The following is a 20,492-nucleotide window of genomic DNA, read 5'->3' as shown; positions in this document are numbered from 1 at the left end:
TGGGGATCGTATCACTCCGACTCTCGCGGTTTAGTCGGGGGTTTAGTTCTATAGTTTGTCCAGAGAAGACCACACCAACACACCTCCTTCTCTCCTGCGAAGAATAAACCTACAGCAAACCTCCTCCTCCTCTCCTGCGAATACACCTATAGTATTTTGACAAATCAAAAATCATACTAATCGTGTTTATTTTTCTTTATACAGGTTCAGTAATCTGATTCTTTAGCCATCATTATGAAAAGAAAACTGTTAAAAAATTTAAAGTATATAATTTTGATAATCATATTAACGATATGTATAACATTCGTAACGCGATTACAAGAACCGAAAACAGAAAGACGTAATTTCTTCCGTAGAAACGGCAAAATTGACACTTTGACATTTGGCACATGGCAACCTGCATCTGTATCTGCAATCACAAGTGCACATCGAATTGAAGATAATGTTGAAGACGTGGATAGAATGCTAAAACAATGGAAACCTCACTTTGACAGATTTGAAGAAATTGAAAACCGTCAAAATGGCGTCGATTTAACTGACGAAAAAGAACACGAAGTTCACGAAAATGAAGATCCGATTTTTATCATTAAAGCAGGTCAGATAAAATCCAACCAAACGGCAGAGGACGCTGCAGAACGTATCGAACGATTACTAAAAGAAACTGCTAAAGGTTTAAAAGAAGATTCAATTGTCAAAATCAGATCAAATGAACCAGGTGTACCACGTGATGTATACGTCATAAGACGAAAAAATAACAAAATAAAAATAACTAAGACGAAACCGATGTATGCATCTCATGAAGTCAATGATTTCAACACATCTTATATTATACCTAATAAATATGCATGTAATGGCGATCAGAAAGTTTTTATTTTAACAATGATTTTTAACCAACATACGGAAGAAAGGTACCGACGAATTGTTCGACAATATTGGGGGAAAGCAAATGTTGTTGAAAATAAACGTATTCAACATATCTTTCTACTCGGAAAAACAGAAAATAAAGTTCTGCAGCGGCGCACTCAAAGGGAATCGGAGAAATTTGGAGATATCGTGCAAGGAAACTTCCTAGATACATATAAGAATCTAACTTTAAAGACTTTACTAGGTTTCCAGTGGGTGCGAGACTTTTGTCCAGAAGCAACGTTCGTGCTGAAAGTCGATAGTGATATTATTGTCAACTACCTTTCACTGGTTCCTCACTTAATTGCGTCTCCGGCGACCGGGTTCGTAGAGGGCCATGTTCAGTCATCTTTACAACCAAGTAGAAAGAAATATTCCAAGTGGTTTATTTCAGAAGAAGATTACCCAGAAGCAACTTTTGCTCCTTATGTTGTCGGTCCGTCATATCTTATGTCTACTGACGTCACAACTAAGGTGTTATACACGTCACCATTTGTACGCTTCCTGCCATGGGAAGATGCTTACGTGGGACTTATACTAAAAAAACTGAACATCACCAATGTTCACAGTAAAGGTTATATCGTAAAATTACAAGGAGAAAATATATGGCATAAGATTTGTGAAATTCAAAAATATTTTACATTTTATGTTGGACGTGAGCTCGACGAGAATAGGGTGAAATTTATAGTTGATGGGTGGCACCAGGAAATCAATTTCTGTAAAGGAAAATAATAGCATTATTGTTATAGTAACACCCGAATCTTAGTGATGTGTATCTCAACGTATGACAATATTTGTATAGTATAGTTGCTATCATTACAAATTTAGATTTAGTAATCCTACATTTTGACTTTAAAATAAATAAAAAGTTTTCACATGAACGAGTTTAAAATACTGGTTTATTGCAGACATTTTCGTATTAATTCTGATTAGGATAACAATGTAATGGAGCTTATCTCTTCTCGTAACGTTATCACAACTCAGTTTTGCAAAGTATGAAAATCAAATTAGACGCCGGGCCTGAAGAGATTAAGTTTGTTAAGAGCCAGAAATGATTTATATTTATTTAAATCTTGACATTCTTTTCATACAACATGTTTTAAATGTTCTTAAATAACTTATTTATTTATCTATCTATTTATGTTTAATTATAAATCATCGATACTAGACGTATTTAATCGACAAAGTAGGTAGAAAAAACATTATTTAATCCAAAACACTTCAATCACATTCTAGTTGCTATTACTCTAAAATCATTCAATCATAAATGTGTACAAATATTTATTTTAAATTTCAGTTCAATAAAATATGAAATATAAAACACTAAAAAAATTCTGCTAAATTCATTGGTTAAGCCTGGTTGCCACGTGGACGCAACGCAACTTACGTAACGGCGTACGTACGCGCAACTCATGTGAGTTGACCAATCACAAGTGTCAGTGGACCATCCATGGTCAAATTACTAGAGTTGCGCCTACGTTGCTTTGTTGCGTCCAACAAGTGGGAACAAAGTTTAGCGATATTATGTTGCAGTGACGGAGTAGGTCAAAAGACACCATGTAAACGCAGATGAACTGAAGTCTTTTTTTCGTATGGGCTATATACGAATACGTTATTGTGACGATCACAAACGATCTTGTTTGTCACTAAATAAGAGGTAATTTATCATCAACATATTATCTCATAAGCGATGCTGTTGTTGGGTTGTGCGTTTCGTTGCGGTATATTATTTAATATGCAATTACGTATGCAATTACGTATGAAATTACGTATGAAATTACGTATGTTAGGTTAAATGGCACTTGTAAATTACAAAAAAGTTTGTATAAATATAATTAATAATTGCTTCAAATTTGATATTCAATTTGTCGTTGAAAGAAAAGATAACGATGGATTATTAATTAATTAATTATGCAGCCAATAGTCTTGTAGAACCAGCTTGTTAAGTAAAGGCACCGTGACGCGCAATGCTGTAAGTAAATTACCGTTACGTAAAGCTCGTTTCCCACTACGCAACGCAACAACGCAAGTGAGTCATGAATGGCTTGCATTGTGGGCGATTACGTCAGTGGGAATCAAGCCTAAGCAACATAATATAATATCTAATGAAACTCTACGATAAATACGTATTGAGTACAAAAATGCATTTCCAAACTAAAATGGAGTTTCATTTTGTACTTATTTAGAACATTTTCCTAGTAGACCTAGAACAAGTACAAACATACGCTACCATACATAGAATACAATTATTTTAGATACAGGTATTGTAGTATATTGCATCGTTTTGTTATTGAAATAAATATCTTATTTTGTTATTATTTAATATGTTAATAGAACAAATAGGACCACAACTATTTAGAAATACACAAATTACTGAAACGTAGAATGCGCACCATAAAGTTACTGAAATCGATCTACGCATGCTCACAACACCATTAATGTATTTTTTACAAATGGTGGCAAATGTTGACAACACCAGTGTAGTTGTTTCCGTTTGCTTGAGCCGTTGACCCCATTCGACCTTTGCTAACAAACTTCTTTTTAATCTTCTTTGGACTTAAGCTTAAGCCCAAGTGTTTCATTTCACCGCATTTTCCTTCTGCCAGGTTTTTGAAGTCATCTCCCATGATATCTGACATTTCTGAGAAATCAGAATCAATATCAGAATCATCTGACATGCAAAGACCTCTTGAAAACTCTATTGTTGGCATAATTGGTTGTTGCTTCTCTGTGGTCGTGGACTCTATCACAATTTTGATGTCACTAGTTCCAGAAGTGATGTATTCTATACTCTTCTCCATCAAGAGTTCGCGTGCTGTGGTTCGTATGAACTGCCAATCTTTAACGATGTCGGATTCTTCTGTATATTGTGACGTAACGGTAAATCTAATTACGTATCGACCTTTGACCGAAGCGGGGACTGCGTATAACTTGCCGGAGTTGTTGAGCCTGCGCAGAAGTTCTGCCGTCAATTCACAAGACTCCTATGGGTTATTTTAGTAGTGTTAGTTTAGTTGTGTGTTAGTTTAGGAGTGGGTTATTGTATTAGTGGGTGTAAACATCGACTTCTAGATATTAGAAGGAGCTTCCACTCGATCAGGACCTAGAAACGACTATAACTATTAGAGGATTTGATTGAGGGCGCACATATAAATATAGTGAATCAACATGACCGTTCTTTTTCGTAAATTGCCGGAAATCGAAATAAAAGCTCTCTAATGGCTTAACCACATAAAGATCTTTAGCACCACAGAATTACCATCATTATCAAGTTTATTTTCGAATTATGTAAATGTTGTTGTAGCCGCTGGATAACTTACCTTTAATCGTATGACAACCAGCCCCAACACTCTCTTAGCAGCCACAACAAAGTTGCAATCTTGTCTTACAAGATCTTCAAAGAATTTGGCAAGTTTTACACCCTATCATAAAAAAACAAAACAAAATAAGTTAGAATATGAGAATTTCAGGTAAGTTCACACATTTATATCATTGCATAGGTCTTACTATAGACACAAATTCAAAATTGTCTCAGAACTTTACACCAACAAAACCCGAAAGTACGGTAAAAATTGGTGGCGACAAACCACATCTGACGACAAACTATGTAACAGTTAAAAGTATTTACCTTTCGAATATGTTCCTGTAGGCCTTCAATCCCAAACGAACGCATCACAAACCATAACTTTATGGACCTGAATCTCCGGCTAAGTGGAATCTGCCAATGCTGTCAAAATAATATTTAATGTTTAATTTGTTTAAAAAGATATATTTTTTTCTTGAATAGACCATTCTTAATGATAATTATTCACTTTGCCTAAAATTAGATCGAAAAAAAAAATTGAACAAAAAGAAGCCCATTATTTTGATGAAGACCATCAGAATAATTAACCGTTTATTTTTCTTTTTTTAGTGGCGAAATCAATTATTATGCAACTTTCGCATTCGCATTGTACAATTAATAGGAACATATTATTGATAAAATGAGTTACCATATAATCGACTGAGTCGCCCTCATTGTCGTGTTGCAGGTATAGTGGGTTTACACAGAAGGTATTGTGGAGAAGTCTGCTGTCACTAACCCTGTAAACAAACAAAGAAATACTTTCCAATGAATTCAGATGTATGGAGTTCGATATGATTGTCGTATTTGTATATCTTATCATGGATTAATGAATAGATGGATTAATGAATAGATGGATTAATGAATAGATGGATTAATGAATAGATGGATTAATGAATAGATGGATTAATGAATAGATGGATTAATGAATAGATTGATACGTATCGACGGTGACATCAAACTAAAGCACTTCTGCAATCAAACAAACACGCTCTTTCAACTCCATGTCTCTAACCGCGGCCCTCTATAGAACGCTGCGAATCAACTATTACATTTTTTGATCAGGATCAACAACAAAACGTATAAATCGCATGCGCAGTCTGATTGTTCTATTGGCATGTCTGCGTTGAGGATTAATTGACAATAACAAGATATTGCTGAACAATTATAGTTTAATTTCATCGAAATCGGACTAGGAAAAGTTCACTTTCTCACGACCGTACTTTTTAGAAGTTAGTAATATTAATGAGATATGCAATTTTTATATTTGAATTATCACATTGTTCATGAAACCTCCGGAAATAAAAAATCCGCGCTTTCGTCGTCAAGAGACAATAATGGAACCTTTGATCTCAAACTGATGGATATCCGTATATTTCTTAATTCATGATCTTATCTATATTCTTTGCTTGAACTTCTTCCGGAGGACAACGTATCATTATTCTACAGCTAGAGAACAACTCGTGAAATAAAATAGAACAATGTGCACTGGGCGACAATAAAATAGAACAATGTGCACTGGGCGACAATAAAATAGAACAATGTGCACTGGGCGACAATAAAATAGAACAATGTGCACTGGCCGACAATAAAATAGAACAATGTGCACTGGGCGACGATAAAAGAACAACCCGTGCACTGGACGACGATAAAAGAACAACCCGTGCACTGGACGACGATAAAAGAACAACCCGTGCACTGGACGACGATAAAAGAACAACCCGTGCACTGGACGACGATAAAAGAACAACCCGTGCACTGGACGACGATAAAAGAACAACCCGTGCACTGGACGACGATAAAAGAACAACCCGTGCACTGGACGACGATGATATAGAACAATGTGCACTGGGCCACGATAAAATAGAACAGTGTGCGCAACCGGGTGACGATAAAATAAGTTAATTTAATAACGACAAAATATTCGTGACTTTCAATTACTAGAATGAGACTAAAGTGTTTGTTACTGCAATACGTAGTGTATCATTAGTCTACACTTAGCAAGGAGTCTGAAATCGTTCCATCAATCCTTACATTAATTGCCTTGTCGTTAAATGTACAATATGTATTTTATGTATAATTCTATAACTGTATTTAGCTGTTAACGATCCATAACTACTAATGGAGTATTGTTTACCTGCTGTCAGGCAGCTAACGCATTGAAACAATTTTAAAACTTAACTTAAATGTACTTCTATGTAAAGATATCAAACTCAGTTGACTTTGAAACACAATGATAGATTGATCTTAAGCTCTGTCTACACTATCAAACTTTATGTGATGTGCCCATATATGGACATGATGATGTCATATCACTACCATATTTAAGCATATCAATACCATATTTGGGTACATCCACAGTTTTTTGTAAAACTAGTTTGATAGTGTAGACAGAGCGTTATATAATAGTCAAAACCTAACAATACTGTTATATTTCACCGCACTCTTTATTGTCTACTAAATGAAAGGTGTCCTATAAAATATTAAACTCGCCTCCCGTTTTCTTTGTAATGTCCAGGCACGTTTTTTTCACAACTTCCAGCATCGGTAAATTAGGCCAGGTTTATGGAAAATTCCATCATGTCCATGTCCATATGTTATATACATATTATTTCCGTTTTGGTATCTTTTGCTACCTATTTATCAGTTATAGGCCTATATAAGGATTAAGGGCGGAATCTCCTCTTTCCTGTTTACATTCAATCCAGTATATTAACATATTTCACTCTATTTTAAGCAGTTTACTTCACACTCTAATTTCATATTCATCAATCATACGAGATACTTATAATATTATATAATTTTATATTTTTATTATTATCTGTCTCTTAAATTGATTTGATCACATTATCCTATACATTAAACAAATATTTTGGTGTTGGGCTTTGTTTATTATTTGTATACATTATATGAACTATTAAAAAATATGTAATGTTTGTTATGATGTAGTCAGGGTTGGAGTGCATTAGATGTAATCTACTGTGTCGGTGTATTTCCGATAAATCATAATTTTTAAAGAGACGTATGTTAATTTTAAGATAATGTTGTAATATGCAGCTGCAACTTGTTAAATATATTCATTAAAATATAATTTGTGGAAATGTCTACATCTGCACTAAGGGCAAAAGTAAACTGCAGATGAACCGTAAAGTACGACGAGTCACTAATATCTAATAGAAACATTAATGCTTTAAGCTCTGTCTACACTATCAAACTAGTTTGATAAAAAGTAGATAGAGCTTTAGTTTTATTTTTCTATGTTAATATATTCTACTGAAACATTATTTATTGTTATTCTTTTTTTCTTTTCTCTATACCGTGAAGATAATTAACATTTCTCCAGACGAAGATTATAGCAAAAACAACCAAAACGTCTAGAAATTCTCAACATTATTTCCTTTTGGAAAAAATGTGGTGTACCGCAACCCTACCTTTACTAGTCTTTATTCGACATTTAAATAACATTTTTATCATTCATTCCTCAAAAGAGAAATTTAGATAGGTTGTTTGTCCTTGCATTTAGATATATAACATCATTATATTTTTCTGGAAGAAGTTGTTTCTGAGCACAACTTCTTTCAGAGAAGATTCTTAAGTAACTTAAATATTCGTAACTATTCGTTACACATCAACGATATTTATGATGTTGCATAAATCATCACAATGTGCAAGCGAGACAACATTAAATTAATTAAAACAGTACTAAAACTATGTAATCCTGTTTGTTTCATGTAGTTTTCAATTTGAAAAGAAGTAATAAACTGTAAACAAACGTTGTCACCCAAACCAGTTAGAGATTATTTATAAAAAACGTATATTTACCACATTGCAGTGCAGTCAAAATTTACCATCATCCATTTACTAGGATTAAAAGCGAAGCTCTGCGCATGTTCAATACCCTTCATAAGGTGTTGGTACTCGGGGCAGATGAATGCCGTGCCAGCATACGCAGCATCTGTGTGAAGCCAGATATCTTCATCTGAACCTGAAACAGATTGAAACATTGATGCACCGTTTTCAGCTCTGTCTACACTATCAAACTTATGTGACAAAAATGTGATGTGCCATATATGGACATGATGATGTCATATCACTACGATATTTGGGCATATCACTACCATATTTGGGCACATTTTGTTGTCAAACTGGTTTGATAGTGTAGACAGAGCTTTAGATACGTGATTTTCAAGATGTTTATGTTCAACGTTTTGCCAGTCTTTCTTATACGAAAGAAACCCTTAGTTGATGTTTGCAAGCAATCTATGCCTTCTCTATTATAAATAGAACAATCGATTAGGCAACCGTGTCGTCCGCTTTCAGACCAACAGACCAACTGTAACAATGTACATGAATAGAATGTAGCAGTGCAATAGGTGAACAACGTGGTCAACTGATTCAATGGAGTATAAGAAGAATATACAGACATCTTTAATTTACTTACATATTTTTCCCATCTCCTCCAGATTGTCGAAAGCACATGCCCCAGTACTACCAAGAGTAGCACATATCTAATGGATTTGAAAAAAAAGTGACGTAAAAATGGTGTATGTCTATTTATTTAGAGAAGGCATAGATTGCTTGCTAACATGAACTATAAGAAAGACTGGCAAAACGTTGAAAACATGATGAAAAAGTGATGTGCCTAAATATGGTAGTGATATGCTCAAATATGATAGTAATATGATAGTTGACACCATCGTGGTTATATATGGGCACATAACATTTGTGTGTCACATAAAGTTTATAGTGTAGACAGAGCTTTAGATGATAGCCTACGTCATTACAAACAAACTCCTTTAAAAGTGTTATGCTTACAAAGAAAGGAATGAGTCCTTTGCTGCGGTCCTCGTCTATTGCTTGTTGTAATGTCGCACCGCGCAGACTCAGATTATCGTCGGTTTCTAGGCTCCGTAGCTTCACCATCGTCAGCAGGGCGTCTTTTTCCAGCGATGAATGGGCCTGAAGTGCGTAATACGTGTATCTAGATGTTATAACACATTACGACGCCAAAGTATCAGCCTACTCTGCTGATGTTTAGTTGCTTAATTCATATAAAAACTTTGTCTTTGTTTCAATTTTTATTTCAATTTGTCGCGCTTTTAATACAGTAGATAATTATCATTTAAAAGGTAGCTATAAAATACTAAAGTCAAGTATAATGTACAAAAAAGTCATGTGCAACACTTATAAATGTACTATACCTGATCAGAGCAGTAAGCAACAAGCCGGGAACAGATCACCGCCTCTTCCATATCTTCGAATTCTGGTATTAGCTGGCGTGCTTTTTTAATAGCACTTGCTCGAGCGGCTAACATTGCGACGAAAGTAGATTCGCTCAATGTTCCCTAAAATTATAAACAAATTCTTTCTGAAGCGCCAATATTGTTTAGCTTTTCAAGTTTTTCTAAAAATGTCTTACAGTAGTAAACAATGAAGAATTAAATTATATTAATGAAATGTATGAACTTAAGAAAAGGAAAGAATGAGAAGACGAGAAGCAACAAAAGAACTTAGAACTTCTTAAAAAAAGAATATGAAATTTAAAGAAAACTAGAAAGCAAAACAAGGATACTAATATGTCAGTTGGCTCACTCTGATAGTGTTTTAGCTCTTATTCACTTTTGACAAAGAATGTTGTTTCCAACAGTAGAAAAGTTAAGTCAGATGTACATTAGAAGAGTAGATGTTCATTACCTGTATAACACCTCCTCCGAAAGAACCCGCTGTCTTGTGAAGAAAGTGAGCTGGTAGTCCAATAAGTTCTCCTAATGTGTACAATATTATATATTCAATTAATTTCATCAGAATATTGAATGCAGATGTAAATGAAAGAATTAGAAATTTATTAAAAAAATATTTATATACAATCAATAATCGAATAGTTTAAATGACGATGATAATGAAAAAAAATTAAAAAATGCTTCAAAATAGGTTATTTAACTTCTTCATTTCTCAATAAATACTTTGTAGTGATCTAAAAACTCTAAATTCAATTGTAAATGATTTTACGATTCACACATCAAGTTCTCAGATAAAACTTATTCTATTAAGTTCTGTCTACACTATCAAACTAGATGTAAAATGTGATGTGACCAAATATGGTAGTGATATTTCAAAATATGGTAGTGATATGACATCATTATGTCCATATATAAAGTTTGATTATATTATATAAAATAATCCAGTGATTTTACATGAACAGTTCAGTATGCATCAATCATAGACAAGGTAGAACACAGCATTAGTAAAGTATATAATGTTCTTATGACTCACCTAGCCAGTCCATAACATTCATTTCAAGTTCGGTGCATGCTGGGCTAGAAGCCTAAATTGGATAATCATCGAAAGAAAAGCATGCAGTTAATTGTAAGTGGAGATTGATTGTCAAACTATAAAACTCAATTACTTAATGAAAGAAATACTGATCTATTTTAAAATGCTTTTAAGTTTGAAATTGAAGTATTTGCAATCTTTACATTGACAGTTTGTGTTTTAACTGCTGCATTTCGTAATTTAATATCATGATCAAACACAGTCAGAGAAATTTGGTTAAATTCACATGACAAAATGTCAACTGCAGGTTAAGATGTTCAATCAGTGATTGGAAATATATTGTCGTAGTTTTTCTATACTAAAAGCACGCTTAAAGTGATTACGTTTTCATAATAATATAATGGTATAACATAATATTTGTGTCTAAATTTGGTGTTACTCTCTAAAGACATTTTGTATTAATTTACGTTGAAATCCCGTTTGCATCTTATACGAAACTTAAGCTTTTTGCTTCCCACTACCGACGCAAAATAACGCAACCTACGCAACGTAAGAAAATGCCCTTCCAATAATTGTGTTTGCACTCGCCTGCGTGAAATAAAACCTGCGATGTTTGCGGCATTGTTGCGTCGTCGGTTCCCACTTGTGATTGCGTCAATACGTTGTTGCGTTGCGCTGCGAGATACGGTAACGTATGTGACGTAATAACGCTTTAGTGACGTAATAACGCAGTAACACACGTGCTGTTTTGTATACGTCACATCTGTTGTACCCGGATGGTCACCCAAATAAATCAAATTAATTGTCTCTTACCCAGGTGAATCCTAAGCAGTTGATAGCATCAGAAAGCATGTCTCCAAGAAGGGACGGAAAGGAATTCAAGGCTGGGAAGTATGCGTGCATATGAGGGCTTTGCCAGTGTACCACCTGTGGACAAAATAGGCCTACAGGGTTATGTTCTAAATACTACCATGATAAAATTCAATTCATCGTCTTTTTCATCCAACTTTTATTGGAATATCATAAACACAAACGGTATATTTGCAGAGCGTTGCACTCAACATGTTTTTGTATGAACAGTAAACGGATGTACATAATTATACTGTACAATTGAATACACAAGTCCTCATTAAATTCTATAATACATTTTTAAAACAAATTTACTCTTACAGCAAAATGAAACTTCAGCATTTAACAGAATGTCTAGTTGAAATAATTTCTTAAGAATAATGTCAGTGAAATATTTATTGAATAAATACTTTATTTTTGAGACAGGTAACTAATAAATTAGCTTGACTACTTTATAACTGTTTTAAAATATATTTTCATCGTCAACAAAAAATATTTATTCAGATACTATAATTTAGACATTCAGATTGATTTAATTTGTAGAAAAAAATCATTGACGTCACAAATTCACGTATAGTATTCTTTGTTGCCATAGCATACGGTGCTAAAACGCGGTCAAGTTAAATGGGTAGTGCTTACTACCTAGTATTAGTCTCACAGACATACAATACAATATTGATACTTAAGTACTTGTCCTTTAATAATAAGAAATGTACACCTACCCCTGGCATAATGACCCGTTCGATATCTTGGAATATTTCTTCCCAATTTTCACCTTTCTGTGGCGGTTTATCGGCGATAATTTTCCTCATGTAGCCAGGCGCAACGTTTGGTATAACTTTGCGTTGTCGGATGGTAGTTAGATATTCGTAAATATAATCCACCATCTCTTTGCCTTAAAATTATACAAAATTAATTTATTACAACAAACAATAAATAGATATATTGTTTGAAGGTTTGCATTGCGAAATCAAATGTTGATATAAAGTTTTCGGTACACCACGTATAGGCCTAAACATATAATAAACAGATATGACAGTAAACGTATTAGTTTGTGTTTGGTAATTTCATTTTCATACTGTTTACTTATTGATATCATTCTTTACCTGTTTACACGGACCAATAAGAATTGATCAGGTTCACAGAAATCATTTTGAATTTACTACAACAAACAATAAACAAATATATCAGTTAAACGTATTTGGTCACTTACATACCGTTTACTTTAAATGATATCTTTAGGCCTACCTGTTTACACGGACCAATAAGAACATTTGATTGAGTTCCCAGAAATCATTTTAAGAAATTTAGGGTGAAATATATAAGTACCGTCTTACTGTGAAATGCATTGACCACATGATAATAAAATAAATAATTAATTAACCTGTTGATGTGAACAAATGAAAACATTTTTGAAATTTTTGACTCATCACCCAAGTCCCAGTCCCTTTACGCGGAGCAACCCACCAAGTGGAAAGCCAAATATTTGATTTTGCAATGAACGCCCCCGTAAACGGATGAAGAATGAATGCTATTATACCTTCATCTATCTTTTAACACATAATTCTATCAAATAATAACAACTAGTTGATGAATAGCAACACTGTCACTTTGATGAACATGTACCGCGAGATCGTTCTGCGCGCCTTTCTCACAAAACGCCGTTTGAAAAACCTTTGCAATCAATAAAAAGGAAATGAAGATGGCCGCCACAAAGGTAGTAATAGTTGACAAATGTCGGCCATAAATATGTATATTGATTAATTTTAAGTGTTAACAAACTGTGTAACAACAATCTTGTAATGATAACACTGGTACTAACATACGGCCATTTGGTAATGGACGATCAATACCATCCTCTTGTATACAGTTTAAACGTAAATATTACAAACGCTCATAAACTTAAACAATATAAATATTTTGTTTAGTTTAGTAGATTATGACAAATGCTTGAAATAAGTTGAATTTACATTACAATAGAAAATATATTTTTTGTGTTAGCTAATTCAATGTAAATAAATTTGATTATTCGATATATTTTATTCATATTTTACCATTAAAAATACATACACACTCAAATTGCTTGTAAGATTCGTTGTCGTATATCGTTGTGATGGGAAAGAAAAAAACGGTTATTTACAATATTGAAAGGAAAATTCGAAAACGGTGGCAGTGGTTACCGTATTTGTCTGGGGTTTAATTTTAATCCTTCATAAAACATCCAATCCTCTGTTAATATTGCTTGCTTATTGCTTGTCATCAAACAACGTTCTCTGAATTTTTTAACCCTCAGCAAACTGAACGTGAAATTTAATATTTCCTTGTGGTCAATATGAACCAATAGTTACGATTATCTCGTTAGTGATATCACGAAAAACAAAAACAGTCGATGATCGAGTATAGAGACCAATATAGGTAAAAACTTGCATCACAATTCGAGTACGGCTACTAATCTAATTTGCCACGGTCAAAAAAAGGTACTATCAAGTACAAGAATATTACCAGTAGCCAAGTCCAAGTACCTATACAGCATCAGGCCAAAATCCCTGTTTTTCTGAGCATACAAAAAGAAAAAAATACACCCAGGATTTTGAGACATATCCTATAATTTATGTAAAAACGAAAAGAAAGAATGAACTCTGACACGCAGGTTCATTAAAAGCGGCCCATGTTCTCCAAAAGCCTAATGATATATTTAGCGTATAATTAAAGTTCGATAAACTACACCAAAGTGAAGATTAAAACCAGCCAAATGATCATTAACAGCATTGTATCAGATGAAATCATCAACTGGTACACAAGATTGCTAGCAGTTTCTATACATAGTAATTACATATTAATGGAATGTTCGCAAACGTACCAAGTATTAATACTTCACTCGTAGTATACATTTGGAACTTTTCTTGTCTCTTGGCTATACCCAAGTCTCAAGTTCAACTCAATCATATCGGCTAGCAAAACTCGATTATAGCAAATCAGTTTTGGTCGATTCACTAACATACATATTAATATTGCAGGAAAATCTTTTTTTAGACGCCTTGTTCATAAAAGAACATTTTTCATTGAAAAACATTTTTATGAAATATAGGAAACTAAGGCCTAACGCATTTTGCAATGGAATAATGGATTGGCATATACTGTAATACATCGCTCCAATTCTTATACATTATTTGATTCAATTTGGTATAATAGAATTGTAATTAAATGTAATAAACAATTATTATTGTTTTGTCCTTTGTGGAAAAGACTTGATATAATTATGATGCACATTGAGATTTTAAATTAACATATTAATAATTGTTAATTACTAATACATTAGTTATGAGAAGATAGCGGTCGCGATGCTGTTTACTTTAGAGATCAGGGTTAGAGTTATCAATTTAAAGAACATTATCCAATAATGTTGTGATGCGATGTTTAAACGTTTTAATAGCGTAATAGTTTCCTATCCGGAGGCAAGAACAAAATCAACATGTCAAAATATTATTTGTATAATTCTAAGTAAGAATCTTACATTATTTGGGCTTAATATCTTTGTCGAATATTAAATAAGAAGCACATAAACGATCACATCCCGTACTCATTCCATAACTTAACTTTCAAGACGATCTGAATTGTAATTTCTTGAAGAACCTAACCATTATTGTTATATTTGTTCTTAGATTTTTAGTAAAAATATTAATCAACATTAGGAAGGTTTGACAAGAAAAAGCAATCATCCAAGAAACATTGTTTGTTTCTTAGTTTGTTCAGCTACCAATAACGTTTTGTCAATATGGTAAGTTTCGTTTCGTTTCAAAGCACGTAAAGGTATTCATTCATTCGATCATTCATTCCTAGTAGTACATCCATATAGGCTACAAAACATACAAAACAAAAAGAGAAACAAAAATTCACCAGGAAATTATAGGATCTTCTACAACAAACTAAATATCTTTCTTCCACAAACACAACCTAACATATCAATTTGCACCAACGCTGATGCAGGATGGATTGTGGAAGTACACTGACTATGTAACAACAGAGACCCTTACTGAACATGATAAAGGTAATAATATTTAAAACAGTGATTAAATCAGATATGAAAACAAGCTCTCTGTGTCTACGTACGTGTGGACCATGTATACAGGGTCTACAGGTGGGTCCTAGACAAACATTATGACCTGTGTAGGCCTATCTCTATTCATAAAAAACAAACATGTTGGTACTAACTAAACGAACACTTGAAAAACAATCTTGCCATGATCTAATATAACATAAAATACCAGGCTTTAGATGTACTTTTTACCTATCTATACGTATACTCTCTTTTATTAAGTAGGTCTATAATGACAAGTATACCTCGTTCTCTATATTCCTCAGCGTCCATCCAGTTTTTTCGTTCTCCCTTTTCTCTCTGAATTCTATCTTCTGATTCCGAAGCAGACGACACTAATCACACACAACCCTCAAGTGTTTCAGTACAGAAAGGAATACACGTTCCAGTTTTTATATTGATAAATAATATATAACCATTGTCGTAGATGGCGCTTTTAAAATCGATTTTGCTTGTAAAAAACTGTTACTCGAACACCCACGACAGAAAATTTAAATATTCATGAATATTCATGTATTTTGTTATACTGTAGTATATTAAGTATATTTAATCTCTTTATTAATAGATTATAAATATGTCTACATACAGAAACTACATAATAGACCGATTTCTTTAATAAGGCCATATACATGGCTGCAGTCGCGTGCTCAAGTTAGTACCGACCAACCGACCGACATAGTGAGCTGTAGAGTGTCGCAAGCGACTAAAAACGGGAGCTTTCCAAAATACATATGCCTTATAAATGTCTTTCTGTATGCCTTTAAATGCCTTAAAATTGAGGTTATACTTTGGCCAGGTAGGCCTAAAAGACATCGATCCGGATTAAATGAAGTACGTGTTTACAATGTACTTAAATGTTTAGATAGGATATCTATAGAACTCGGCGCTTTAAGTGTGTTAGAGTTTGACAAACTTTGATATTTTATATACTAACCTTGGCCGTACAGATAGCGGATTGTACAATCTTTTAAGTATAATTATTCTGAATTGTATCTTTAAGTATCAGTATCTTCTTGATATCAAAACTGCCCGGATATTGTTAGTTCACTCATCGGACAAATTATTGTGATAACATAGATTTTTGTTGCATAATGTATATTTGTGTCGGGGCGATCAATAACACTTTGTAGTACATGTGATTCCAAAAAGAAATAAAGTAAAGGTTGTTGTGTAATAACCGTGTCTTCTTATATACCAAATGTGTCCAAGTGTCGACACAATAGTGGACAATAATATGTATATAAAATAACACGGTTAAGAGATGTCTGGTTCAGTGCTCGATACCATTGGTAGAGCTAGATCTGTATCAGAAAAAGAATAAAACTTGGTTACATAGTACTTTATTACGACAAATTTGTTTCGTATGCTCTACCAAAGCTAACACACTCATCAGATGAAACAGAACAGAAACTGACACAGCTCTACAGGTTCACATAACATGAATATGGACAGGGTATAATATTTAACTTTTTTAAACACATAGTGTACCTAAATCATTTCTACCCGATCAAATTTTTTTAGAAAACAAAAACATAAAAACAAACAATAGTTAACATTAAAATGTAACGAAACAGATTGTCATTTAGAATAAGCTAACGGTTCTCTGTATAGTTGTGAGTTTACTTTAAAACTGTCTGAATCCTCATCAGTCATTGATAGCTAGTAAAATGACAGCTATTACCGTTGAATCAGTACCTGTATTGACTTTCAAAAGAATGGTTCGACCCACAGCCAGACTTACATGTTTAAATTCAATATTCACCAATGTAACTAATTGTTGTATCTGTATAATACATCTTTGTACAATGACGTCATTCCGAACTGTTAGCGACAACGTTTAGTGCTTATAATTACTAATCAATAATAGTCTATAAATAAGCAATTTGCTACACCTTATCAAACTTACCATGTTCTTGTAATATAATTGTATATTCTTATTCGGTCGTCCACGATTCCGATACAAATTATACTGTATTTGCGAAGAAACATTATTGCAATGCATGTAGGGTAAAATATCGAAATGGCCTAGAAAGTTATCGGGTTAAGGAAATTTAAACAACCGTCATACATATAAAACCATGCTGCCCGTGACATAACAAAATGGAATAAAATAGTGGAAAGCGTTATGTCGCAAGACGATGAACTGATGATGATGATGATAATTAGGATAATGATGGTGATGATAATGATGATGATGAATGATGATAATGATGTTGATGAATGATTATGATGATGTTGCTGAATGAAGATGATGAGTGATGATAATGATGTTGATGATGATGTTGATGATGATGATGAATGATGATAATGATGATGAATGATGATGAATGATGATGATGATGATGATGATGAATGATGATGATGATGAATGATGATAATGATGATGAATGATGGTAATGATGTTGATGATGATGATGATGTTGATGATGATGATGATGAATGATGATAATGATGATGAATGATGATAATGATGTTGATGAATGATGATGATGTTGCTGAATGATGATAATGATGATGATGATGATGAATGATTATGATGATGATGATAAATGATGATGAGGATGATAAATGATGATGATAGATGATGATGATGAATGATGATAGATGATGATGATGATGAATGATGATGATCGTGATTATGATGGATGATGATGTTGATGACGATGAACTGATGATGATGATGATAAATGATAATGATAAATGATGATGATGACGCTGATGATGATGATGACGATACATAGATGATGATTAATGATGATGATACATTGATGATGATGAATGATGATGGTGATGATACATAGATGTGGTGATATATAGATGTGGTGATACTGTAGAAAGCGGTAGTTTTGGGCCGCGATGGGTAGGGCCATGGGGGGTGTGGACGTAGACGTGACTGTGGTGAACGTGGAGTGGCCGTAGACGGTGTATGTTTGTGATTGGTTTGCAAGGGATTGGAAATTATTTTATACCTGAAATATTTAACACAGACATCATTCTAAAAATAGTTGCACCAATTAATGACGTCATAATATTACATTATTACACGTCGTACTGTATTAATACATCATCCAATGTAAAGGTGACATATTCATAATACAATTTACAATAATTGACCCTCTCTTTGGAAACCATTTAATAAATGTTGATTTGATGACGATTACATGTTTATTTTGAGCTAATCTTCACGCCGGTACTTACACATAGCGTATTACAGGTGATCGATTGACGAATAGTTCGTTGTTCTAGACGTACACGTACCACCTGTGGAAGCTGTGTTACACGGAAATAAACTTGCTAAATAATACATCTCAATCGGAAGCTGTACTAACCGACAAAGTAAAAATCAGGAATTATTGATTTCAAGTACAAACAGAGATTTTGAAAAGTTGACGTTAGAATCTTGTTTCCCAATCAAATCGTTTTTTGTCGAGATCAATCTCACCAAGCTGGTAATGACGTCATAATTGGAATGTTACGTTAAACACAACTGTTGTTTAACTATGAATAGACTGCTATTATTATTGGTTTACTTTACATCACACTTGAGTCTTAAATAACCATAGATCAATTATGTGAATACATATACACTCTACTTTAAAGAGTTCTTTTTCTGACCTAAATGTTGGTTTACGCTAGGCCTACTACAGATGCGTACATGAAATCTCCAGGCTTACATTACACCTGTGCTATACTATAGCATTCTGCCTAAAACAGCTATTCTATATTAAAAAAGCTTTCCCCTACTGCAGGATATTATCAAAACCGTTAAGGTATTTTAGTTTCTTTGCTAGAAAATAATTGAATGATAGAAACCAAACAAGGTTATACATTATTATAATTGATTTACTTACTATTTTATTATCAAGACGGTGTTCGCAGACTCTCTTTAATTGTGGTATTTGTTTGGTTTAAATTTCTGGACTCTACCACAGACTTTGTGTAATTGTCCAGTCGTCAACTATGTTACGATAACTTATGAGTCTTAAATTGTCAACAAAAAGTGAAAATTTAACGATCGGTCTTTGTTGTTTTTTAATTGTCCAAATTTAATTTTAATATAATAATATATGCCACCTCGTTTCATAGTTAGTACGGTAGCGCATTGATTCTTATACCTTCGTTATAGGCCTACTTATTATGAGTTTAGGAAACGCTTACTCTGGTAGTACTTGATAGCTTCCCTTTTTGATGCGATTATTTTTTTCAAACAAAAATAATTACAAATTTGATACATTCCTAACGAAAGCCTATTAAAGGTTGAGATATCATTATTGTTTTATAAACACTATTTTATAATGATCCCGTGATGGAGTCGAAACGTCATTCTTTTTTAAGCGTTATTTTTCTATTATGTATTTACAATAAACGTACCCTCATTTATAAACATTGTTGCTTTAATAATGGTGATCTATAATTGTGGCCGTAAAATCATACGTATATAGTAGGCCTGTTACAGACAGTAACCATGCAAAGACCAAACAATATGCCTAAGTGCCCATCAAAACATACTAACTTCATATTTACTTTGACACCTTGACCCATAATGGACTTACTTATTCCTCGACTAGCCTGTCATTGACACTGTTTGCACTGACGGTGTATGGCTTAACTTCTGACAGTACTTGGCATTCTTTTTCTTCTGCTTCAACCAACTCGTCCACCTTCATTCAACATTTGCACATACCACGCGTTTCTTAACAATAAATACGATTTCTAATTTTCGTTCACCTCAATTTAGGCTTTATTCCTCTAACCTTTTAAACTAACTATTGTACACACACTATTCACATGGACAAATAAGTGTTTCTCCGTGGTAGGACCACTCATTACGCACGTTGTTCTTCTGAAAGTTAAGGCCAATTTACACAGACGAACGGTAACGTAACGGTAAGCGGAAAACCGCGTATCTGTACGTCCCACGTAGAATCTGTTCTGAGCGGAAACCGCCCTCCGCTCCGCGTTTTATGTAATGGTCAACAAGAATAACATAGATTCTATATTTATATTAGGCCTACCGTTACCGCTCGT

The 20,492-nt window shown here is 33.6% G+C and overlaps 2 protein-coding genes across 4 annotated transcripts; one reads left to right on the top strand and one right to left on the bottom strand.

Moving 5' to 3' along the window:
* Positions 1–210: 210 nt before the first annotated feature.
* On the top strand, positions 211–1,794 carry LOC144849778 (beta-1,3-galactosyltransferase 1-like). Its single transcript, XM_078706830.1, has one exon. It carries the CDS (start codon positions 235–237, stop codon positions 1,633–1,635), a length of 1,401 nt encoding a protein of 466 aa, XP_078562956.1. The 5' UTR covers positions 211–234; the 3' UTR covers positions 1,636–1,794.
* On the bottom strand, positions 1,795–19,389 carry LOC144849665 (aromatic-L-amino-acid decarboxylase-like). Of its 3 annotated transcripts, none has more exons than XM_078706666.1 (13): positions 19,316–19,389; positions 12,091–12,263; positions 11,333–11,446; positions 10,520–10,571; positions 9,941–10,011; positions 9,448–9,591; positions 9,062–9,205; positions 8,688–8,754; positions 8,069–8,231; positions 4,896–4,986; positions 4,532–4,630; positions 4,224–4,325; positions 1,795–3,887 (listed from the first exon to the last, which is right to left on the bottom strand). In XM_078706666.1, the coding sequence occupies exons 2-13, from the start codon at positions 12,253–12,255 to the stop codon at positions 3,351–3,353; spliced, it is 1,749 nt and encodes a 582-aa protein (XP_078562792.1). In that variant the 5' UTR covers positions 12,256–12,263; positions 19,316–19,389; the 3' UTR covers positions 1,795–3,350. The 3 variants fall into 3 exon arrangements, with proteins under 3 accessions (XP_078562792.1, XP_078562783.1, XP_078562800.1); XM_078706657.1 differs by lacking the exon at positions 19,316–19,389 and adding an exon at positions 15,710–15,935; XM_078706674.1 differs by lacking the exon at positions 19,316–19,389 and adding an exon at positions 12,475–12,514.
* Between the last annotated feature and the right edge of the window lie 1,103 nt (positions 19,390–20,492).

The sequence above is a fragment of the Antedon bifida genome, chromosome 1 (assembly GCF_963402885.1).
Source record: "Antedon bifida chromosome 1, ecAntBifi1.1, whole genome shotgun sequence".
Taxonomy (NCBI): domain Eukaryota; kingdom Metazoa; phylum Echinodermata; class Crinoidea; order Comatulida; family Antedonidae; genus Antedon; species Antedon bifida.
This window is presented reverse-complemented; position numbering and strand designations above follow the sequence as displayed.

What these genes read in the sequence shown, in the direction of transcription:
- LOC144849778 (XM_078706830.1), top strand. Translation starts at nt 235, where the DNA reads ATGAAAAGAAAACTGTTAAAAAATTTAAAGTATATAATTTTGATAATC.
- LOC144849665 (XM_078706657.1), bottom strand. Translation starts at nt 15,737, where the DNA reads ATGGACGCTGAGGAATATAGAGAACGAG. An exon ending in ACTGCTTAGGATTCACCTGG is followed by an intron (nt 10,572 to 11,332) that starts GTAAGAGACAAT and finishes TATCCAATTTAG; the next exon opens with GCTTCTAGCCCAGCATGCAC. An exon ending in GAATGTTATGGACTGGCTAG is followed by an intron (nt 10,012 to 10,519) that starts GTGAGTCATAAG and finishes TGTACACATTAG; the next exon opens with GAGAACTTATTGGACTACCA.